The sequence below is a fragment of the Brassica napus genome, chromosome A7 (assembly GCF_020379485.1).
Source record: "Brassica napus cultivar Da-Ae chromosome A7, Da-Ae, whole genome shotgun sequence".
Taxonomy (NCBI): Eukaryota; Viridiplantae; Streptophyta; class Magnoliopsida; order Brassicales; family Brassicaceae; genus Brassica; species Brassica napus.
The window spans coordinates 23,093,608-23,117,509 of NC_063440.1; the positions used below are offsets into that span (position 1 = coordinate 23,093,608).

The window sequence follows — 23,902 nt, forward strand, 5'->3', positions numbered from 1 at the left end:
GATATTGAGATTTTAAAAGATAAAAAACTATTTTTTTTTTTAGGTTTAAAAATATAGATTTCACTTAACTGATTTTTTTTATTTTTTAATAGATTGAATGATTGATAAATTTGGAGATAACATTTCAAAAATAAATAAATATTAATTTGGCTATTGTTTTGAAATTTTGAGTGTAACTTTTGTCAATACATGAAACAAAAAAACTTGATATGCATTTTAATTGAGTGACAAATCATTTTCTCCGTAATTATATGTAAATTATATGATCTTAAAGTATGTATAAGATAAATATAAATATTTTAAATAAAATGATAGATGTAAACAAGAAATATAAGGACAAGTATACATATGTTTGGTTATTTTCGGATATTATCCGTTCGGGTTCAGATATCCAATGATTTATTAAGATTTTTGGCTTTTAATCAAAATGTCACTAGGAATTAAATGGTTGTTTTGTATTCTATGATGTTTTAACATCCTTTGTAGAGTTGAATGAATATGTAAATTTTTGTTGATAATGACGAAACCTATCTCACCACAAATCTTATTGCATTCTCAATAAGCTCATATCAGTGGGAGCCAAATCACATGAGTCCAGAAAATCATTGAAACAAACTCATTAAAATAAGCAAAGCTTTTCTCTTATTATTGCTTTTGTCACTGCCTGTGACAGGCCATCCTCAACCCGGCAGCAATCTTATCAAATATAAATTTGTTAGCAGCCTGCGTGAAGTGCACACCATCCCATATCACAGCCTTGTCAGGCTCATCGCACGGCTTCCCAATGTAAATCTCTTTGCCTCTCACAGTCACCTTCTTCCCACATCCAATGTTCTTGTTGTAGTTGTACTTCCCTCCATGACCACAACATGCAACCAACGATCTCTTGAACCCGTGACCCTGTGCGTGAACAAACAACTCATGCTTAGCAGAGTAGACATCCACGTAAGTGATGGCGGCTTCGGACAAGGAAGCTCTAAGCTCGATCACAGCTTGTTTCAAGGCGTCATTGAACTGTTGAGCCAAATGGTTCAAGGGAGAGACACATCCATGTGAATCAAAATCTGATGCTTTAAGCGGAAACCATTCGATCACATACGCTAAACAACCGATAGGTCCTGTGCTGTGAATCCAGAAGTATCTCCCTCCTTGTGCGTAAATATACTATCAACAAAAATAACAAACACATTTATGATAATCACTTTTAAACAAAAAGCATTGATTGGAACAGAGTATAAAACAGAGAGGCTGACCGTGACAGCATTCTTGAACTGGCTGATGATCTCAGGAACATCGGTGGTTCCAATTTGTTCCACTGTTTTATTAGCGAAGTAAGCAGCGGTGAGATCGTTTTGTCCGATGTCAAAAGTGTACAACGCCTGAGAGAAACTGTCGGCTTCAGGCAGCATCGTCGTATGAACTCCTCCTGTTACATTTTTGACTTGGTGATCTAGTATACCACTTTTTCACGTTTTGATAATATGAAAACGCTATTTCTTGCCGTTCAAAACGTTTAAAAAGTTTTTGAAATATTATTCCACTGTATACTACGGTGTCCAAAAAAAAACTTTATTACTCTAACACTAGCTTGTTAGCACAAATCAGTTAAAAATAACCAATCTAAACGGGTATGTAATGAGAATTTTTAGGCATTTTGGAATATTTTTCTGATAATTTTGAGCAGTTCAGCTATAAAACATCTCAACCAATCGTATCCATTATTATAAAAACCGAACCCCAAATAATTTATCCAAACTCATCTGAACCAGGGTAGAATTAAACCGAATCCGACCCAATAAAAATGAATATCTAAATTAGTCTTAGGTTTTTACTTCCAAAATACCTCAACCCAAATAAACTAATCCAAATTCCAGCGGATATCCGAATATACATTCCTAATTCAGTTATTACATTATTAATCTAACATATCAAGTCAAACACATTATCTCTTTCTTATCTCAACGATACAAGCAAGCAAGCAAGCAAGTGAAAGGCTCGTACCGCGACTGCGAACTGCTTGGGATCTGTTGTGAAAATTGGAGAACTGTACGAACTGAACATCAAGTGAAAATGGACTGAAACCACTTTGACGAAGAGTTGAGTTGAGAGCTCTGATGGGAGATCCGGCTGTGGCAAAGTTAGCGCCGTGGCTGAAGTTTGAACCAACCGAGTCTAGGAACGCGCTTAGATATGGCAATCCAAGACTCTCCGCTGCGCCAAGAAAGGGAGAGACAAAATCAGTTAAACGCTAAACGGTGGCGTTTCAAGCTTGATAAGAGTACTGTGATTAATAGTTTTACCTATGAAGTCAATGACGAGACGACCGTCGCAGTACCTCCCAGCAGGTGAGCCGAAGAAGGAAGAGCCGTGAGGAGGACCAGCCTGGCCAAAAGCGGCGGAGAGACCGCCGGTGTCGGAGTTAGAGTCGCCGAAGTTGAAGATTGCTGGGAAATGGCATTGAGCATGGGCTGATGATAGTGAGAGCAAAGAGAGAGCAAACAAAGAAGATAGTATTGACTTCATATTGGTAAAGAAGAAGAAGGGATCCTAAGAAAAGTAACGTAGTTTCAAGCAACCAACTCAATCACGAGACTTGATCCTTTTAAAAAAATAGAGATACAAACAAAAAAGGTATGAAATCGAAGAAAATTATTTAAAAAGAAAAAAGAAAAAACGTGACCCCGAGTAAAAAAGAAATGAAACGGGGGAAAATTAATAATAAAAAGGCAAGAAGGAAAATAATTATTTCTGAACTTGTCCCATATTGTTGATTGAAAACACTGTAACGAGTAGGCATGGGCATTTTAATATGGAGCCGAAAATCTAAACTAGAACTGATGTAAAAATATCCGATCCGAAATCAAACCAAAAACACAACTGAAAGAACCAATCCGAATAGATCCGGAGTAAAAAAACCGATCCAAATAGATCTGACCTGGTAATAACCTATTTGTACTCGACTTAAAATATTGTATATCCAAAACTATGATTTTTTGTGTATTTATTATATATATTATTATAAGATTTAGTTGAAATATATTTTGTTAAGAATAATTGTTATTATTTTATAACATTTTTAAGTAATAAGATGCTTAAAATTGTAAAACTTAGAGTTTAAAAATATTTTGTTTTAATTATTAATAGTTTAATTTAAGTTTTTTTTGTAAAACTTTAGATATATATGATAAATATTGACTAAATTTGATGGAGATTGAGTATTTTATGTTTTTTAAGATTCTAAATATCCGAACCTGATCCGGATCCGATACGGATCCAAAAAATTACGTATATTTTATAGGTATTATAATTATAGACCCAAACCGATCTGGATCTGAAAAGAACCGACCCAAATCCGAATCCGAACCGAAAATTTACAAGTACATATTGGATCCAAATGTCTAGGACCCGAAGGATCCACACCCGAAAGTAATCGGCCCAAACCCGACCCGAAGACCCGAACATTTTTAACGAATTGTAGGTGTTTTGCCCGCACATGTGGGCAAAATTATTTTAAGTTAATTATTAATATATGCATTACTAATAAAAATTGATCATGATAAGTTATTGTTTTGGTTCTCCAAAAAATTTAAATCTTAAATTTTTATTTTTAAAGTACATTAAAATACATTATTTTTAGAATTGTCATTTTATTTTCAAAAAAATTTAAATTTTTGGATAGCTTTTATTATAGAGAAATTGACACAAATACCACATTCATAGTACCACTTTTCATTTTTATATCACTTTTACCTTCACTTTTAATGAAGCGTAAAAAATATATACACCCCTAGAGTTAATTAATCTAGATTTAGGGTTTAGAGTTGAAGAGTGTGGTAAGATTTTTAGAATGTGAAATTCAGGATTCTAATAAATATATAAATAAATACTTTAAAAATATATAAAAATAAGAATTTAAATAATTTTCGTTTTTAAAAAGAATTTTGACAAAAACAATTTATAAAAAATTCAAATTTGAAAAAGTATAATTCGAAAACATAAAGAATTATTATTATTTTAATATTATTCTTTATTATTATTATTTTATTTATTTAAATAATTATTATATATATATATATATATATAACAAGGATATAAGAGTCTTTTGTCACTTAATAAAGAAGTTATTTTTTAAAATGTCTCTTTAGTAGTAGTAAAGATGAATATTAATGAATTACCTGGTTGAATAAAAAAATTGTTTTTATTTATGGCTAAATTTTATAATTTTAATTTATAATCAATAATCTAATAAATAAATTTTGTCATTTATTAAGGGTTACAATGACTTTAACGACTTTTAGTGTGAGAACTCGAATGCAAAAAATCACTTCGAAAATAATAGTATAGATGTCATTTGTCATCAGTATCAATAAAATGATTTTTACAAACTTTAGATAATAGATTTGTCCATCTAAATATAACGAGTTATATTTTTATTAAATTAATTATTTAATTTATTTAATAATCTATCAAAATATTTTTCATTCTTTCTGTAAATGAAAATTACACAATTAAATACTAAATTTGATAAAAAATGTTATGTTCTCTATTTTCTATAATTTTTATTTAATTATATATTTTTAAAATAAATTAAATTTTCACATTAGTCATATAATAAAAATTAAATTTTCGAATATGTTATATTTTAAATTCTAAAAGTTATATTTTTGTATATGTATATTTTAATCATATAATAAAAATCAGATTTTGTGTATTTTATATTTTAAATTCTAAAAATGATTATAAATTACTAAAATCTATAAAAATTCTACATTGGCAATTTTGTGATCAATGTTTAGAAATTTTTGTTAAGATGTGTTTGGGGTATAAAAACAAGACTCTTGAAACCGAGTAATTTTATATTTTATGGTGATAACAGAATTACCTAGAGACTTGTGGACTATTATCAAACAACATAACACAACCAACATAAGTCACACACACTAATATTATTCGGCAAACTTATCACTTTAAAAATGGGATCATTTTTCAAAAAAAAAAAAAACTTCCTCCGACTATCTAGTCTTCCCACCCGTCGTCCCACTAATGCCTCATGCACTCACATCCCATGGTCCTATATGGTCCCGTCAGTGTCTATCTTCCAAGCACTAGCTCCGGCACATGCTTTCGACAATGGATAGTGTATCAAGACACAGATTTGGTCCTAGTATTTATCAAGTTGCAAGGATAAAATGTTTTGGCCTCAATCCTATAAAAATTGTTAACTTGAAAAGACGCTAATATCAAACTATATTAAAAAGTAAAATATTAAATAATTATTTTTGAAATAGAAATTTTCTTGTATTTTTATTTGTAAATTCATTTATCAAATTTATATAACTACAACGATAATTCATCCAGCCTTTTATATCAAAAAAGGTTTACGATATATAGTTTTATGATGATTTTTAGTAATAAAAATAAAATTGAAATAATCATACATATGTAGTTCATGTATAATACATGAGAGTGCGTTATAGTTTCCGGATCCTTGAATAAACTTAATATTCTCGTACCTAACATCGAATCTAGCTATCCTTGTATGACCAAATCCCATAGTATACAGCACCAACCATTTCGTCTTTCATGCAGTGGTAAGGCTGTGGAACCCGTCAAACATCACCACACAAGACTTTGTATTGATCTTCGACCAAATCGTACCCTAAACATGCGTATATGTCTTTTCCGTTAGGTGTAAGATCTTGTAATTACGAAATGTCTAGTGGTGGGATTACAAACAGCGATCGATGAACAATGTGTGCAGCAAACTAGACTGTTTACAGGACGAGAACTGATGTAGTAATTAAACAAGATCCGAGATCGTTATGTCGTGTCTGCCGATGACTGTGGTGGAGGGTTTGTCATCTTCCACGTTTTGGTGTTCAGGAGCGGAGAAGACGAAACTCTTAAGGAAAATCAAAGTGTTTGAACGTTAAAAAGAGCCACTGACAAGTCTTTGACCTAGTTAGGAACGTATCGACGTAATCTTTGCTGCGGATAGAGCCACAGCTTCGACACTCCTTGGAATCTTCCATTGCAGCTGATTGTGAATGGTGTGCTGATGATCTTTAGCGTCTTGTATACGTAGACACACCTATTGATCTGAGCTGTAAACATCAAGTGTCAGTTCTTTGTTTGTCTCTTCTTGAATGCTAATGATTCTGGACCTTTTGTTAGTTTGTTGGTAACGATTGAATTTTCTTGAACTTAGTGATACTTTCTCGTACTCGTCGTTTGTCTGTTTATTAACACTCTATGGCAAAAAAGCAACATAATCTTCAAAAACAATAATAATAATAATAATAATAATAATAATAATAATTAGTTTCTAACAAACGCTGATAATCAACTCATGATCAAATTGAATGGAAGAAGCTAATAAAACCGTGACTAGTTATTACAAAAAAAAAACATTACAAGAACCTAATATTCTCAATGTGACTTGTAAAATATAGTATACTCATATGAGTTTGCTCACCGATCCCATGGATACGTCTGAAATCACCATCCACCATTCCTTGGATCTCTACTTTTCTTATACTCATTTTGTTAAAATCATAATAGCAAACATAAAATGGTTTAGGTGGCTTTACCCCTGGATAGAACACCATAAGCTCGCCTGTATGACTCACTCCTTTGGACCTTACGTAAAACCCAAGTAAATCTTCCCACGTAGAAGGTAAGTCACACGTCATGCTCGACCATTCCTGTTTCTCCGCATCCTCAAGAACCCACAATGTCATCGAATTTTCTTTGCAATGATAATCTACACCGTCCAATTTTCCCTTGTAATTTATAGGAGTGGAATGGTGGTATGTTGTCGAGATCTGGGACTCTTGGGGTGTTTTAATAAACTCAATCTTCTCTGATCTAACGTTGAACTTAACTATTCTTGACTTTCCAGCTCCGTAGTATAGCGCACCATCAATGCATGTCTCTCCGTGTATACAGAGTGATAGTTGCCTCCGGTTGTGTTCTCGATCTTTCTCCACTCTTGTTTCTGAGATGAACTCACAGTGCAAACCAAATGCTCCGGTTGCCAATATTTCGCTTTAGAGCGGGCCATCACCACACACAACACCTTGTATTGATCGTCCACTGGATCGTACCCAAGACGTGCGTACATTTTTCTTCCGTTGGTTCTAACTTCAGGCAATTTCACAATTTGTCCAGTGGTGGGATTATAAACGTTGATCGGACCTAAGAAGAAACGTTGACAGAACCAGATTCTAGGAAGCTATATTAGGGATGTGTATAACTTCAACAAGGATGAGGTGAGTGAGTTTGTGTCCTGCAAGCATTTCTTTCACACAAGCTTGTCTGGATATATGGTACGGGATTAATCACACCACAAGTCCTCTTTGTAGATCCATCCTTTAGTTATGGATCATACTTTGTGGAGGAGACTTGGATGTTTATTTTTCACTAATTAATAAAGTTCCTTGAACTGCTCTGCCTTTGTGGTGGAAGTGGACTAGCTATTTTATTTCAGTTAGTATGGTTTTAATGGTCGATAAATTGAATCTCATAGTCCAATGTTTCCGGAAATTGAGCTTAATAGGGTACTCAAAAAAAGTAGTAATTCTATTTAAAATTTCACATGATAGTCGTTATCTAGTACACCGGTTTTGTTACACTGCTAATAATAAAAGCAGGTTACATAATTACATAATACATAGGAGACAATCAGATATTACAATATATATATCCTAGAAGTAAAATTTCCAGGATGAAACTAGATGGTGGTGATCATGTCCACTTGCTGAATTTCATGTGCTCTAGTTTGATGAAATTCTCTGCTTCTTTGTCAATGTCCTCATACTTTGCCACCCTCTCACTCTTCACCTTCCTTTTATGATGAGATGGAACCTTCATCACGTTACTCAAGTCTTCGCATTCAATAACTTGGCTCGGCGTCTCAGCCATAGAGACCCAGTGAAGGTGATGGTGATAGCGATGGTGATGATGACTGTTATGTTCAAGGAAAGTACTAAATACCATTTTTCTAATAAAAGGTCTTGTTTGCTCTGTACTTGCTGTTACATATACATTTGAAATCATCAGAGGTACTATATATATGACATGTTATAGGATTGAAGTCTAATGATAAGGCTGAATCCGATACCTTTTTTTACTTTTCCCGTTATCTCCCGTTTGGAACAATTAAATAGATTATTCCAGGTTTGGCCAAAATTCTTGGACCTTTAAATTTATAGATTATGCACTTATCTATTGTTGTATAACTTTATGGTTCAATATTTAACAGTAACAAAAGATTGGTACACCGTACACGTGATCAGCGTCAACAAGAAGGAATACAAACAAGTTAACATGGAAAAATTGACGAGGTTGGCCAATGGAATGAGAGGATAGTTGTTATTATTAGGAACGAGAATATATGCTCGTGCTCAGAAAAATAGTACACGAAAGTAACTGTTGGTTATTCGAGGCACTAGATGCCTGAAACAACTGATCAAAGTGGCGTCTTTTGACCGCAACTTAGTAACGAACATTGGAAAAATACATGTGTCTAACTATGTTCAGATTAAGGCTTATTTTCTTTGTGGAATGGTCTCTTCAATCATGCATGTTGATGGAAATTGCATCTAATGCTTGCAAATATTGAAGAGTCTCTTAACACAGACCACGTAAGCTTTTGGGTGGGTCTTTGATCCATCCTTTTCATTAAGACCTTAAGTCAACTTGGGTATTCCTTGTCGAGATATACATAAGTTTGTATTTTTTATTTACATAAGTTTTATCACGAGTGTTATACTCTACATTATCTTGTGAGACCTAATATATGTTATCAATGTCCGTTAGCCTCAAGCGATCGTATCCGAATCTAAATAAGCAATCCAAAAACCAAACTATGTTTTAATACAACATGAATTCACTTCACTGTATTTTAGAAAACTGAAAACTAAAACCAAATCGAATTGAGGAAAAAAAATGATCCTATACAAAATTTCTGTGAAAATTAAGATTTGTTTCATTAAACCCCGAATCCAAACTGAAAACAAAATTCAAAAGTAATTCTCTAAATTTTAATTTAATTTTACCGCTTACAATCGTACACCAAACTTAAGTCCAGAACTAGATTTTGATCCGCGCAGGCGCGCGGGTGTATATTTTGAAAAATATGTTGATATTTGTTTTTCATGTAATTATTAAGATTTGGAAAAATGAATCCGAAGAACATAACCGATACCGATCCAAAGATATAGTACCAAACCCAAACATAAATTGATTAAATATTCTAATTATTCAAAATTTTGTTATTTAGAGAACCAAATCTGATCCGAACCGAAGTATTTAGGTATCCGAATTTATCTAAAAATAGATTTATATACTTATATATATTAATTATTTTTAGATTTAACGTATATAAAACATCAAAAATGATACTTTTAAATTGGTTTAAATACTTGAAAATATATATAGATAGTCAAAAGTAAATATCTGAAATAGTTAAAGTATACTCAAATCACCAAAAATACTTAAAATAATTATTGATTTCGTATCCAAAATTTTAAATCAAGCCAATTGATATGTTAAGTTTAAGTATTATGACATATGTTATTCAAATTTATACGTAATATATTATTTTATTTATACATTTTGAGAAATTTAAAATATATAATGATTTAAGACTTTAAAAATAATTTAAATTAGTTATCCAAACCCAAACCAAACCCGCAAAGATCCAAATCGAACTCAAACCAAAATTTAGAAACATTCTAATAAGGCTGAAATCTTTGACCCCGAAAACCCAAAATACAAACCGATCAGAACTAAACTCGTATGGGTATCCAAAAGCCCATCCCTAGTCATTATTATATATCGTATTTTATCATCATATAATTAATCGTATTTTATATGTACCATCATATAAGTAATCATATAATTAATAGTATTTTATACATACCATCATATAAATAATTACATATATTATATTTTTAAAACTTAATATGAAATATGAAAACCATAATTTGAGTTGGTATTTCAAATTGGGCTTTGTATTATATTTTTCTTATATATATTGACAATATTTTTTTATAATGGTTATTGAAAAATAGTTTAGTAAAAATCCATTTTTGAATATATGTATATTTTTGAATCAATTTTTGATATAAATCAAATTTGAATTATTATTTTGATTTGAAATATGTATATAAAGTTTAAATTTTGTTTTATGGTTAGTTTAGAAAATTTTTTTTTAGGGAATTAGATTGACCCATTTTGGTATATTTTAAAAGTGGCCTAGATAACTTTCAATTTTTTTAAAAAACATAAGCCCATTACTTTTTTTCTTAATACTACTATTCTTGTTTTCAAACAAAAATATTTTTTTTTAAAAGACTGCAATCCATGTTTCCAAACACTCAAAAATTTTTAAAAGTCCTATTCAAGTCTCCAAACACTCCAATTTTGTACTTGAGTTTTAATAAGATAGATGAACATTTATCACTTATCAGCTACCAATAAGAAAAATAATTTTCTGTGAAGAAGTTAGTCACGCCTCTAAGTTGAATAGTTGGTACTAATTATGTTTTGTTATATTTTCTTGGAAATATACTTATATTTTTACGCTAACTGACTCATACAATCAACACAACTATATGATACATATGAATAAAAACATAATGCGTCAACTGATTCAAATCCCCAAAAACATAACATTGTTTTAGTTTATTATGTTGATACTCCAACTGCACTCATAATTTCACGGTGAATCCAAGCGAAGCAATTGATGAAGTTTTATAGTTTGGATTGTGAGCATCCAGTGGACATAAGATGATCTCAGAATAAATTTATCCAGTTCTTGTGTTTAAGGTTTTCAATTTCTAAAGAAAGAATATTATGGCAAACACCTTTATATCACTTGCAACTGATTGACGATCCTCAGGTTTTTCTTTTGGGGCTAAAATTGAGCTAATGCCATATGTATATGCTACCTTTAAGTTACACCATATGACCATTATTTCTTAAAAAACTAATATTTGTGACTTTGTGCAATCAATTTTTCCACGTGCATGGAACAGTAAATTCATAATACTTGCATCATTTTTATTTAACATAAGCAGCAACAACAACACACCTTTTAGTAATCATAAGTTTCTCAAACAAGAACACTTCCTTTATTTTTTGCTAAAAGGCCTATGTTTAGGTTTAGTAGGATACTGAAACATGTTCCTCACACACACATCTTAATTATAGTTTCGTTAACTGGTATTATACATAATCATTACTTTTTATTTGAACCGGTAGAGTAGTTGGTTGCAGTTAGAGGCCCTTACTCCCCCACCCGGCCTTGTGGTGGCCGCCTCCGCTGTTTGGGTTCATGTAGACATGATGTGGTAACACCTGAGGAGCCATAAGCCTGTCCTGGTGCTTCATTCCGTGCGCACCGTGGTGCTTCATCCCGTGCTCACCGTGGTGCTGCATCCCGTGCTCACCGTGGTGCTGCATCCCATGCCCACCGAGGTATGCATCTTCATGCCTCCCCTGCCATCCATTACCCATATTTCCCTGCCAATCATCGTTAAAAAAATTACAAACGGTGAGAAACCATACAAAAATCATAAAAATATTTAATTGGATGGACAGTTGGTGCGTTTGCATATGAGTTACCATATCATAGCAAATTCCAAAATATGTAAATCAGAATCCATTTAATTTTCAGCATAAAGTTTCCGGACTTCCAAGTATTTTAAACACCTCAACACATGTAACCTAATGGTGTGGAGTATATCAAGTATTCTTATTATTGAAAAATATGGTTAAAGTCACTTTGGAATAACGTCTACAACAGAATATGATTAATTAAGTTGTGACACCTTAAAAGATAGCTTACATTGTTGTGAGGTTGAGACATCGGAGGTGGGGGCATGAAGTTCATATGAGGTGGTTGTTGGTGGTGGATTTTGCCGTGGTGGGGTAACACTGTAGTGTGGTGGCTTCGGCTACTCTTATAGAACTCCTCTACATCTGAGTCGGAGTCTTCTTCATCACAGGGTGGCATGTGAGCCATGGGTGGATGGGCGTGGTTGGCTGGAAGCCTCACGCGGTGGTCGTAGCGGGCTTGACGGTCAAAGTAGCCTCCTTCTGACTCCATATGAGACTCGTACTTCTTGTGCTCCTCAAAACCGTAGCCGCTGCTTCTGTGATCCTTGTGGCCGTACCCATTGCCGTATCCATGCCCGTACTCTCCGATAAGTTTGTCAAGCATTTTTTGTTTATTTATAAATATACTTGGCTTAGTTTTCTTTGATGTGAGGACGTGATTAAAATATTTCTGTGTCTCCATATATATACAAGATACAAGACGTGTAGTGTAATGTTTGATATGATTCCCTCTCTCAATTACTCATATAATGATGACTAGATTTTGACCCGCACGCCCGTGCGGGTGTATTTTTTTAAAAAATATGATGCTATTTGATTTTTATGTCACTATTTAGGGTTGGTAAAAAAACTCGAATTCGAAGAATTGAACCGATCTCAATCCGAATAAGTAGTACTAAATCTGAACCGGAATTGATTAAATATCCGAATTATTCAAAATTTTGGTATTTGAAGAACTGAAATCTAATCCGATCCGAACCGAAGTATTTTAGGTATCCAAAATAGATTTATATACTTATATACATTAATTATTTTTAGATTTAATATATATAAAAACATCCAGAATATATATGATCTAAATATATACAAATAATCAAACGTAAATACTTAAATATATGATGTAAATATTTAAGTTCGCTTAAATGCTTGAAAATATGATGTAAACTTTTAAGTCCGCTTAAATGCTTATATATTCGCTTAAATGCTTGAAAGTATATACAAATAATCAAACGTAAATATCTTAAATAGTTAAAATATACTCAAAACTCCAAAAATATTTAAATAATTATTAATTCTCTATCCAAATATTTAAATCAAACCTATTTAAATTAGTTATCCAAATCCAAACCAAATTCTCAAAGATCTGAACTGAACACGAAATCCCAAAAAGACCCGAAAACGAACCCGAACGCCCACCCATAATCACTATTATATATATATCATATATGTGTCATCATAGGTTACAAAATATGTGTTATCATATAATTAATCATATTTTATATGTACCATCAAATAAGTTTTCTTATAATTAATAATATTTTATACGTACAATCATATAAATAATCACATATATTATATTTTAAAATTTAATGTGAAATATAAAAACCATACTTTAAGTTGGTGTTTGAAATTGGGCGTTGTATTGTATTTTTCTTATATATATTGAAAACATTTTTATAATAGTTATTAGAAAATATGTTAGTAAAAATCAAATTTTGAATATATATATATATATATATAACAGTTATTAGAAAATAACTAATAACTATTATAAAAATGTTTTCTATATATATATATATATTTGAATAAATTTTTGATATAATTTTAAATTATTATTTTGATTTGAATATATTATATATCAAATAACATAAATCCATTACTTTTTAATATAATGTAATGGACTTCCAATTTTTAGTAGCTAAGCCCATTATTTTTTTTCCTAACTTACTACTATCCATGTTTCCAAACATTACTATTTTTTTAACTACTATTCATATTGCCAAACAATCTCAATGTGTACTTCAACTTTAATAATATAGATATTTATCTGAATCTTATTCTCTTTTCCACCACCACCACACCGAAAGTTGAGTAGACACATTTTCAGAATTCTGATTCGGTTCATATTTTTAATTGATATGTCCATTCAAGTGTGAAATCGAATTCTACATTGGCTGAATACAAATAAAAAAATAATAACCAAACTGAAATTAAACATGCTATAGTTTCTATTTATAGATTATAAGACTTAAAACTAATTAAGGTGGAAGTACAACGCTTTGTGTTCATATTTTTATGGATAAACTCATTATTATTCGTAACCTCGCCTTAAATTCAAAAGCATCTTTGATTCTTAGCTGATCATTTTGTGGTTGAAGTTCCAAGTTGAGGGTTTGCCATACTCTTATAAGTCATAACTGATTATTAACAAGTTAAGTTGCTTTTAATATTCAAAACTCATATATTATTGATGTAAAAGTATTAAAACTCTCATTTGAATTACTGGATTAAGGAAAGCTCCACAAAAGAATGGTATAGACAAATGTGGAGCTGGAAAAAAAAATAGGAAAGAACAAAACGTGTAATCATCTTATACTTAATCCCAAAAAAGGAACACGAGTCTAATGCGTTTGCATAACAATTATCAATAATGGTCTCAAACGGATATCCACCAGAATCTTCTAATTGACCAACGACTTGAGTCAACATGGGCAGCCTTTTAATAAGTCTCTCAACGTTCAAAGAACCGACTCTTTCTCGAGTTTCAAATATCCAAGGAATGGTCAATTTCGAAGAAATGTGTTGAGGAGAATCGTCACAATCTAACACGTTACCACATCTCACCGAGAACGCCGTCCTTGTCTCATTCTTCGCGTTTGTCTATAAACATAGGGAGATAAGATCAAGAAATAGTAGTAGTAGTCGTCGCTCTGTATTATTATAATCTTCCCAAACCAAGTTGTCGTTGCTCACCAAGCCTGATTTATCTTCTCTACTTTCAGACACAACTCGGGTTTTCTTTGTTTGTCTCCTGGTTTTGTGTGATGGAAATGAAGAACAAGCCAAATAATGGAAACGAAGATGGTCCGAAACATAGCCAAGTGGTGAAGATAAAGAAAGAATTCGAAAAGATAAGTCAGCCATCGCTACAGCAACCGGAGATGAGAAGGGTCCTCGCGGAAACCAAGAGGCGTCAACGTTCACGTTCACCTCTCGGCTTAGGAGAGAGATCTATTCCCGTTGGGGATTAATGTTCCATCGTTCACCTTTGTAACCGAGAGAGACAGTAGTAGTAGAAGAAGAGCCTCCTTACGAGAGTTCTGAATAGTTACAGTCTTGCAGACTTTGTTGTATATATGACTCTGTTGTACTTGTATGTGTCTTCATGTATATACTCTTTGGTGTGAATATCATCTATGAATCTCCCTTCCTTGCAGCGTAAACTCTTGAATATGATCTAAACATATAAACACAGAAGCAGGAGTTTCTTTAAACGAAGCACAAAACTCTATATAGAAGGCACCAGCCATGTCATGATGTCTGAATCTGGATTTACATGACATGTATGTGAAAGATAGGTATTGTCACAATAACTGAAAGAAAACTACTTGAGACACCCAAAACATGTTATTGATTCAACCTGAGGGAGAGCTCTTAAAAACCTGAGGGAGAGCTTATACGTTTCCTTCTGTCAAAGAAGAACCAATCTGAAGCATTAGAGGATAAACTGGACTAAACTCTTTGTCCCCTCTCGATTTTATCTTCACTGCATAATCATCCAAAGTCGCTTTAACCCCCTTCCAGATCTGATCCTCTTTTTGGTTATCAAGCCACAGCGAGTACTGCTTAGGACTCAGTCTGTTCTTCTGCATCGGTGACTCTAACTCGTCTGGGCCTCTCGTGTAGAGATGATGCAGGACGATGCTCGGTGGTAGATCCTGGATGAGAGGAGATGATCCCATTTCGGATGTTTCCAGGAATATCAACGGCCTAAATGCTCTGAGAGCTCTGTACGGTGCACCGAGTTGCTCCACAGGGAACAGATTCTGTCCCACCGCGAGTTCCAGCTCCGCCATGTCTCTAGCCATCCTGAGTTTTCCCCATTCTGACAGTGGCCTCACCAGGGAAGCATGCCTGATGTAGAAGATCAAAACCCTTGAAGCCATTTGTCTCGCGAGTCTAGTGCAGATCGATTCTGTCCCTGCAGCGTTCGCGCTAGCTGCTGAAGGCAACAGTCTAGATAGGAACTCTCTGCGGAAGTGGAGAATCGATCTCTGCAGCTCCTCCATGTATGGGGAAGTGTTGTTGTCCAAGGCAGCATCATCAACGCCAAAGTTTTGGTCGTGGATCTGAAGAATGCATGACTCGAGCTGGTCTCGCATTGCTTTAAACAGAGGTGTAACTGGCTCGCATGCCGCAGCGTATATCGCACCCAGATGAGGAGACAATACATCGGCGGCGATACTGGGAAGGTCAGCTACCATGGATGAGATATGCGTGTGGATTCCTTGCAGATGCTGGCATAATGTGAAGTTCCTGATCTGTGTTGAAGTTGCTGGACCTGTTATCTGACGCGTCTCAGGGCCTGTAGAGATCTGTTATATACACGTAGCTGTGTTAACACATGTACATTTGAAGCATTAGAGAAGAGAAAAGAAGCTTAGCATACCTGGCACTCAGCTCGTTGAGCAAGGTTACTAAGGGCCTTGCCTATCTCACGCAAAACTAGAAGAGTCAAACGACCATCAGGATGAACAGCTTCGATCTCGTCTTGAATGTGTGATAACACCTGTGAGATCTGTTCTTTGGAAGGCAAACTCCCACGGCTCGACATAGGGAATATAGAGTTCACAAGATCTGACAACCTTCCAAAGCACAGTGATAAGAAAGCAGTCTGGAATATCGCAATGCATGAAACCATTTGTTCTTTCCTCTCTGAGTTAACCGCAGGTAACACTCCTTTCACATCGGTGTCGCGAGCGATCCTTTCAAGGAGGTTTTCTATCATAGACACTAGCTTTGGATATCCCATGGTGAATATTTCTTTCACGAAACTCGAAGCTGTGAATGCAGACTTCATTTGGCTAGTAAACGCCTTCACAAGTGCATCCCAGACTCTGTCTGTTAGCATAGAATCACCTTCCTGTCGCATATAAACACTTCATATCAGTAATAAAACCTCAAAATAAAGGCTGGAATCTAATTTAACCAATATCCCCCTGAATCACGAAAACACATACCAAAGGCTTCATTTTTTATGCAAAACATGGAAGAATCATAAACTAAAGTTGATCAAGCATCAATCATGCTCTCTCTCAAGGTGACAAGAATCATCTCATCCACATCCAATAACACTATATCTCTTTCTCTCAGTTACCTAATGCAGCTTAAACTAACGAGTAAACTCTGAGAGCCTAAGTTTCCAGTGAAATTCAAGAAGTTCCTTAAACCTTGATCTTAACCCTGACATCACAAAAATCACATACCAAAAACTTCATTTTTATGCAGAAACATGGAAGGATCATTAGCAAAAGTTGATCAACACCAGTCATGCTCGCTAAATATAAAAAGATGCATCGCATCCACATCCAAGACACTCTCTCTTTCTCTCAATCACCTAATGCAGCTTAAACTAACGAGTAAATTCTGAGAGCCTAAGTTCAAGAAGTTCCTTATACCTTGAATCTTAACCCTGACATCACAAAAACACATACCAAAGGCTTCACTTTTATGCAAAAACATGGAAGAAACAACTACTAATATTGATCAAACATCAACCATGCTCACTAAATGTGTCAAGAATCTTCTCATCCACATCCAAGAACACTCTCTTTCAGTTAATTACCTAATGCAGCTTAAACTAACGAGTAAAAACTCAAGAAGTTCCTCATACCTTGATGACTTCATCAAGAAGAAGAACATGCGTAAAAGGATCTCTCTTCTTCGACAGCACACGCTGCAAATGCCACACAGCCTTTACAAGCGCATACAACTGATCCATACAACTCCCCATCCTCTGCCACAGCGCCTCCCTAACCTTCCCTCCACCACCAATATGCGGCGCTCCGCTAGACCTAATCCCTCCCGGCCCATAACCACCACCACCAGGCCCAGAAGAAATCGCTTTCATGTCCATCGCAACGCCTACACTCTTCACAGCCATCCCCTTGTACTTGTTCACCAATTGATCAACCGTAAGCTTAAGCTCTCCAAGGTTATAGAAAACCTGCAACCCAGTCCCAACCTCAGCTTGATTCAGCCCTTCCACGCCTCTCTCCAACACCTTCATGGCTTCAGATCTCAGCTTCTCCCCGATCTCGTTAACAAACTTAATCTCCTCGTCGATGACGTCGATCCCGAAGAGATCGTACTCTCTACACATCGTCAAGATCTCGAAATGGAGCTGCGCGGCTTTCGTGAGATCGATCTTCTCCGGATCGGATCCGTCCGTTAGATCGCGGAGCTTCTTGGAGAGGCGGAGGGCGCGGACGGAGTGAGAGAGGAGCTCGGTGGCGGAGTGGAGGTTCGAGAGCTGAGTAGATTTGGATCTGATTGATCGCACGGGCTCGGAGAGATCGGATCGGATGCGGCGGATGGAGGATTGGAGGGAGGAGACGGAGGAGCGGAGGGAGGAGAGGGAGATCTCGGCGTGGGAGAGGGAGGAGAGCTGGGAGAGGAGCTCGGGGTGGCGGGAGACGACGTCGGTGCGGAGCTGGGAGTCGAGGAGGCGGATGGCTTGGTGGAGACGCTCGGCGGTGGAGGCGGGGGAGCCGGAGGCGAGTGCGGCGGAGGAGAAGGAGGAGGAGGAGAAGGATGGGGAGAGGAATGGGGCGAGGATTGGGTCGTTGGCGAAGGAGTCTAGCGGTGAAGATGAAGAAGACGGTGGTGAGGGTCCGGAAGGAGGTGGGTTTTTGAAGGTGGAGAGACGTTGAAGAGATGGTGACGATGATGGGGAATGAGGAGGAAGTGCCATCATCTCTCTCTCTCTCTCTCTCTCGCGAGTAATTTTTTTTTTCTTGCTTCTATGTTTGTTCCCTCAGCTTAGTATTTTATCGGCTTTTAGTACACTGGAGTTGCAATCGAACAGAGTTTTTATGGTCTGATCGATCCAGCACTACCGGAATACATTTGATTTGCGAACTTTGTATTTTAATTTTGGGGATGGATTGTTAGAATTGAATCATGGAATCATATAATGGAATTTGAAGTTGATCCGTCAGCTAGGTGGCCAAATGTTTGAAGTTGATCCGTCAATTACTAAAGCTTTTTTAGGCTAGAAATGTTGTGGCCCAACAAAGGATAAGCATTATGTTTGGTAAGCTATATGAGAGAGTTAACAAATCCCAAACCTATCATATAGAGGAATTCCATGTGATATTTTACCCAATGGTGTCTCACATTCCTTATTTTTTAGTTTGATGCACAATGGCATCACATTTATAATTTTCGAAATTTCTATAGTTTTCTCCAAATCTATAATTCATAATTTCAAGCTGTTTTATTCTCCAATTTAATCCCTCCAAATCATTAATCCATTGGAAAATAACATATTTTATCAAACAAATTTTGAAATTAACTTTTGGACTGGAAAAATATGAAGATGATTATATTATTTTGTAAACATTACGATATATAGTTGCAAAATTACTTGTTCAATACAAAAGATGAAACTGAACTCATCTTTGATTCAAATCTGTATATTATTTTACCGATTATTTGATAAATTTTGAAAATGGAGGATTTAAACTCACAAATTGAAAATTTGAAAATAGTTTAGAATTTTTAAAGTTGTAAATAATAGATCTTTTGTGAAATCGGTATAGAACATGCTATAACTTATAATATAAAACCTAAACAAAACAGTTATAAAAATATTATGCGTATAAGCTAACATATCTAAAATTTTAAAATTTTCATATATGTTTAAAATTATTCGATATTTTATCAAAAAAACAAATTAAAAAAAACTGAATTATCTAAAAAATTATCCAAAGTAAACAAAAATATCCTTAAAATTAAAAATATATTAGAATCGAATTAGACTCGAAATTTTTTCGAGTATTAACCGGTTCCTAATGTTTTAATCCGAACCGATGAACTTAAATAACCTAACCAAATTTTATAAACATCCAAAAAAAATAAATATATTTTTAGCAAAAAAAAAAAAGACTAAATCGAACCAAAACCAAAATGCCCAGACCTATATCAAGATCTACTGTACACATAGGGATCTGATTACATTGGAATGGGAAATCACACTTTTGTCACACCTAAGCATTGTGAAAGCGACTTCAGGGAGACACTTGTCACTACATAATTGGTATGCTACGTCATCAACTCTCTTGAATCGCATCAAAACGTACGACGCCTTCCACACACATCAAAACGGCGTTTCCGAGAACCGCGTCTGCGCTCTCAGCTTTCTATAGGGTCTTTTGTATATGTTTTCGCTTCGTCTCTGTTCATCTTCCGTATACCGTAAGACAATGACGGTTAGGTCCACCGGGAGAAAACTCTCCTTCGAGATTCTCAGCTCCTTGGAGGACGATTCACTTCCGCCAATCCCCCGATCCAGCTCAGATCCGATCAGCCGAAACGACTCCACTGAATCATCATCGCCTAAGCGAAGGAGACACAGGAAGAAGAAGAAACACAACAACAACAACAAAGTCGAGACTATTCCTGAGAATGGCGATCCTCAATTTACATCCGTGGAGGATCCGAGCTGGGCTTCCTGCGACGAAGGTGAGAGATCGGTTTTCGAAAACCGATTGAATTACTTCGGCGGTGGCGGCGGTGGAAGTACAGTCGTGACGCAGACGATACAGCATAACGGGTTTAGTTTCGGGAAGCTGAGGCAGAGGAACGTTAACGGGAGTAGTATCGACTCGACTAACGATGAGAGATTCTCTGAGACCTTGGCTTCTGAAAAGGAGAATCCACCGTTTGAAGAAGTGCAGAATCAGTTTCCGAGGAGTGAGACGAATGGGAATGTGGTGGTGACGAGGCTTGACACTGAGTCTTCTTTGGACTGGAAACAGCTTATGGCTGATGATCCTGATTGTAAGTTTCAGTCTTTCATTGACTGTGCTCTCTTTTCCTTCTTGTGTGTGTCTCTCTAATGGTTGCTATTGTTGTTATCAGTTCTTAGTGCTGAGACGAGGTCACCTATGAAGTACTTCATGGGGGAGATTTACGGTGGGGTCTCGTTACGGAGCACGACTACTTCTGGGAATGATGTTGAACGGGAGAGGATATATGATATGATCTTCCGCTTGCCTTGGCGATGCGAAGTGGTAAAAACACTGTCTGAACGTTCTATGTGTTTTATGTTGTGTTCTTGTAGTTGATAGGTTTAAACTTGTGGTGTGAGGGAGCTACCTTAACTGAAGTTAAATTGTGTTGCAGCTTCTACACACTGGCTTTTTTGTCTGCGTCAACTCATTTCTGTCGTTGTTGACTGTCATGCCAATAAGAGTCCTGTTGACATTCTGGGGTGCTTTTAAGAAGAGGTGAGTCACTTTCTACATTCTTCCTTGATATATATAACATACTCTGTATTACCACAATGTGCATCTTTGACGCAAGTTTCGATATACATACGATTCTGTTATTCCCTTTGGGGAGGAAGTAACTTAGTAGTATTCGTGGCAGGCAGTTCAGGAGGCCTTCCTCATCGGAGCTGTCTGATCTTGCTTGTTTTCTAGTTTTGGCTTCTGGTACCATTCTTCTTGGCAGAACAGGTGCAGTCGAATCTTCTTGATTTGCATAAACTTGTTATATATTTTACGTTTTATCTATCAAAACATGCCTAGTGATACCATGGTTTTCTTTCTACAGATATCAGCCTAATTTATCACATGATTCGTGGTCAAAGTACCATAAAACTATATGTGGTTTATAATATCTTAGAGGTAACGTAAACCCCCTTCTAGATTTCTTTCAGCTCTGATTTTTCATGTTCATTTAACTTTACTTCCTTCCATCACTTACATGGTTTAGTTGCGTAGTTTACTTCTCTAACCAATTAGTACTAATACAGATATTTGATAGACTCTGTCAAAGCTTTTGTGGAGATGTATTTGGGGCTCTGTTTAGTTCCGCAGCGGGACTGGCTATTTCCCCTCCTGAGAAACTGAGATTTTGTACTTGGAGATTCGTTTCGGATCTGGCATTAACTATGGTTGCGTCGAATATCCTTATCATTTGATTACTAGTTTGATTTCTGTGTAACTACTTTCACATCTTTATTCTCTTGTCTCCTTGACTGTCTCTTCACTTCTCCATTCGTTCATTCTTTTAGCTCAGGCAATTACGTTGTCAACTTGTATTGTTGCTCACAACAATGCCTTGTTGGCCCTTCTGGTGTCAAATAACTTTGCTGAGATCAAGAGCAGTGTCTTCAAGCGTTTCAGCAAAGACAACATTCATGGTCTAGTATATGCAGGTAAGCTTCTACTCCATTCCCTTTCGTGGAATTTTGTATCTAAGAACAATTATGTGCCTCATACAGCTTTGAACATCCCTTTGAGACTCTCATTCAAACTATTAACTGGTATGATCTGGTTGTTTTACTATTTCTCTACCAGATGCAATAGAGAGATTCCACATATCGGCCTTCTTGGTGTCTGTTTTGGCTCAAAATATTCTCGAGGCTGAAGGTCCATGGCTTGGAAACTTTATCTACGTAAGTACTGATAAATTACACACGAGTCTCTTTACAGGTTGCTCTTAATTAATTTTACATGGACTCTGCAGAATGCTACTATGGTCTTCTTCTGTGAGATGATGATAGACATCATCAAGCATTCATTTCTTGCCAAGTTCAATGGCATCAGACCTATAGCGTACTCTGAGTTTCTTCAAGCTCTCTGCGAGCAGGTACTGATGATATAACCTTCTCTATCTCTCTTGCTGTTACATTGGCCCTATAAATTCTATTGATGTATCGAGTATTGCGTTAGAAACACCTATTTATCTTTTTATGGTAATCTTCTTTGTCAGACTTTGAACATCCGCCCAGAAGATAGAAAGACAAATCTCACATTCGTACCCATTGCACCGGCTTGTGTGGTATATTCTTCTTCCCTTTTGGCCTAGAAACTTATGAATCACTTGCTTGTGTTAAGTCAAAATGAATGTGTTTTTTTTTTGAGTTTCAGGTGATCAGAGTACTGACTCCAGTATATGCAGCACACGTGCCTTGTAGTCCACTCCCATGGAGAGTGATGTGGATGGTCTTTTTATTTGTCATAACATGTATAATGCTGACAAGTCTCAAAGTTCTCATCGGCATGGGACTTAGGAAACATGCAACTTGGTACATTAACAGATGCAGAAGGCGAAACTCCTCCCATCTACACAACGATTAGCCTGACTCTTAAAAACTACTGAGAATTGAAGAAAGGTTTTCATGTGGTAACACCTCAGCAGGAAAGAGTTTGCACAGGAGGAGAGTGGATCAACCGGGTTGCACTCGACTCAGATCCAGTTTACATCTTTCTTTTTGGTATATGAGAATATGAGATCATCGTTGTGATCTTATACATGTTTAATATTCGATGAAGCGATTTTGGTAATTGTTAGGCAAATATGTACAAAGAGACCCCATGGATCATTTTGGCAAAGAACAAAAGCTATCACAGGACAACTAGCCATACTACTCTTCTTCGTCACAGGACAATCTCATCCCATTTTCTGACTTGTCAAAACTAATTTCTGACTTGTCTTAAAGCTTCCCATTACCCTAACATGGGATGCAAAGTGACAAAGAAGGGATCATGAACAATTAGTCTAAACTCTGATCCAATACAACCTTTTGGGATTTAAGATCAACTTTGTGATCCTATACATATTGAATATTCGAGGAATCGATTTTAATATAGTTAGACATATGAAATGTGTAAAGAGTGAGTTAGCTCTTCTATAGAGAAATACTTTTGCTTAAATCATATTTATTTTTATAATAAATCTATTTCTGTTTTCTTAAACTAAAATATATGCACACAAAGATATATTTTCAGTATATTTTTGAATCTGAATTATTTATTTTCTAGAATCCAAATTTGAAGGACTGATGTTTTACCTTTTTTTATATATTTAAAAATTAGATATTGTAAAATTTAATAAATGTAACTAGTTTTAAAAATAAAATATTAAAATATGAGTGAGTAAATTTATGAAAAGATAAATAAAATATTAAATTAATTACAAATAAAACTAAAAAATAATAGATAAATGAGTGTATTAATTTTGTTTTAATGTCTAAATACTTATA

General features: G+C 35.3%; 5 protein-coding genes and 1 pseudogene across 6 annotated transcripts; 2 read left to right on the forward strand and 4 right to left on the reverse strand.

The window, feature by feature from the left end:
* Nucleotides 1-532: 532 nt before the first annotated feature.
* Nucleotides 533-2,624, reverse strand: LOC111206696 (alpha-L-fucosidase 3-like). The gene is made up of 4 exons (XM_022703937.2): nt 2,301-2,624; nt 2,002-2,211; nt 1,254-1,426; nt 533-1,164 (listed from the first exon to the last, which is right to left on the reverse strand). Exons 1-4 carry the CDS (start codon nt 2,521-2,523, stop codon nt 658-660), a joined length of 1,113 nt encoding a protein of 370 aa, XP_022559658.1. The 5' UTR covers nt 2,524-2,624; the 3' UTR covers nt 533-657.
* On the reverse strand, nt 2,606-7,370 carry LOC125576189 (annotated as a pseudogene).
* Nucleotides 7,371-11,046: 3,676 nt separating this feature from the next.
* LOC106353981 (histidine-rich glycoprotein-like) lies at nt 11,047-12,341 on the reverse strand. The gene is made up of 2 exons (XM_013793819.2): nt 11,855-12,341; nt 11,047-11,529 (listed from the first exon to the last, which is right to left on the reverse strand). The coding sequence occupies exons 1-2, from the start codon at nt 12,305-12,307 to the stop codon at nt 11,284-11,286; spliced, it is 699 nt and encodes a 232-aa protein (XP_013649273.1). The 5' UTR covers nt 12,308-12,341; the 3' UTR covers nt 11,047-11,283.
* Nucleotides 12,342-14,669: 2,328 nt separating this feature from the next.
* Nucleotides 14,670-15,068, forward strand: BNAA07G26700D. Its single transcript, XM_013793821.3, has one exon. The coding sequence runs from the start codon at nt 14,670-14,672 to the stop codon at nt 14,874-14,876; it is 207 nt and encodes a 68-aa protein (XP_013649275.1). The 3' UTR covers nt 14,877-15,068.
* Nucleotides 15,069-15,091: 23 nt separating this feature from the next.
* On the reverse strand, nt 15,092-18,805 carry LOC106353982 (conserved oligomeric Golgi complex subunit 5). Its single transcript, XM_013793820.3, has 3 exons — nt 17,519-18,805; nt 16,295-16,768; nt 15,092-16,220 (listed from the first exon to the last, which is right to left on the reverse strand). The coding sequence occupies exons 1-3, from the start codon at nt 18,599-18,601 to the stop codon at nt 15,300-15,302; spliced, it is 2,478 nt and encodes an 825-aa protein (XP_013649274.1). The 5' UTR covers nt 18,602-18,805; the 3' UTR covers nt 15,092-15,299.
* A 1,195-nt stretch (nt 18,806-20,000) lies between these two features.
* Nucleotides 20,001-23,300, forward strand: LOC106353985 (protein POLLEN DEFECTIVE IN GUIDANCE 1-like). Of its 2 annotated transcripts, none has more exons than XM_013793822.3 (11): nt 20,001-20,688; nt 20,770-20,921; nt 21,034-21,137; nt 21,280-21,368; nt 21,466-21,539; nt 21,668-21,818; nt 21,905-22,072; nt 22,215-22,312; nt 22,384-22,506; nt 22,630-22,698; nt 22,788-23,300. In XM_013793822.3, exons 1-11 carry the CDS (start codon nt 20,067-20,069, stop codon nt 22,995-22,997), a joined length of 1,860 nt encoding a protein of 619 aa, XP_013649276.1. In that variant the 5' UTR covers nt 20,001-20,066; the 3' UTR covers nt 22,998-23,300. The 2 variants fall into 2 exon arrangements, with proteins under 2 accessions (XP_013649276.1, XP_022560890.1); XM_022705169.2 differs by having other exon boundaries at nt 21,289-21,368.
* The last annotated feature ends 602 nt before the right edge of the window (nt 23,301-23,902 follow it).

What these genes read in the sequence shown, in the direction of transcription:
- BNAA07G26700D (XM_013793821.3), top strand. Translation starts at nt 14,670, where the DNA reads ATGGAAATGAAGAACAAGCCAAATAATGGAAACGAAGATGGTCCGAAA.
- LOC106353985 (XM_013793822.3), top strand. Translation starts at nt 20,067, where the DNA reads ATGTTTTCGCTTCGTCTCTGTTCATCTTCCGTATACCGTAAGACAATG. An exon ending in TATGGCTGATGATCCTGATT is followed by an intron (nt 20,689 to 20,769) that starts GTAAGTTTCAGT and finishes TGTTGTTATCAG; the next exon opens with TTCTTAGTGCTGAGACGAGG. An exon ending in GGCTTGGAAACTTTATCTAC is followed by an intron (nt 22,313 to 22,383) that starts GTAAGTACTGAT and finishes TGGACTCTGCAG; the next exon opens with AATGCTACTATGGTCTTCTT.
- LOC106353981 (XM_013793819.2), bottom strand. Translation starts at nt 12,307, where the DNA reads ATGGAGACACAGAAATATTTTAATCACGTCCTCACATCAAAGAAAACT. An exon ending in TGTCTCAACCTCACAACAAT is followed by an intron (nt 11,530 to 11,854) that starts GTAAGCTATCTT and finishes GATGATTGGCAG; the next exon opens with GGAAATATGGGTAATGGATG.
- LOC106353982 (XM_013793820.3), bottom strand. Translation starts at nt 18,601, where the DNA reads ATGATGGCACTTCCTCCTCATTCCCCATCATCGTCACCATCTCTTCAA. An exon ending in TTCTTGATGAAGTCATCAAG is followed by an intron (nt 16,769 to 17,518) that starts GTATGAGGAACT and finishes TATATGCGACAG; the next exon opens with GAAGGTGATTCTATGCTAAC. An exon ending in CTCAACGAGCTGAGTGCCAG is followed by an intron (nt 16,221 to 16,294) that starts GTATGCTAAGCT and finishes TGTATATAACAG; the next exon opens with ATCTCTACAGGCCCTGAGAC.
- LOC111206696 (XM_022703937.2), bottom strand. Translation starts at nt 2,523, where the DNA reads ATGAAGTCAATACTATCTTCTTTGTTTGCTCTCTCTTTGCTCTCACTA. An exon ending in CCAAGCAGTTCGCAGTCGCG is followed by an intron (nt 1,427 to 2,001) that starts GTACGAGCCTTT and finishes AAAATGTAACAG; the next exon opens with GAGGAGTTCATACGACGATG. An exon ending in AGTTCAAGAATGCTGTCACG is followed by an intron (nt 1,165 to 1,253) that starts GTCAGCCTCTCT and finishes TTTTGTTGATAG; the next exon opens with TATATTTACGCACAAGGAGG.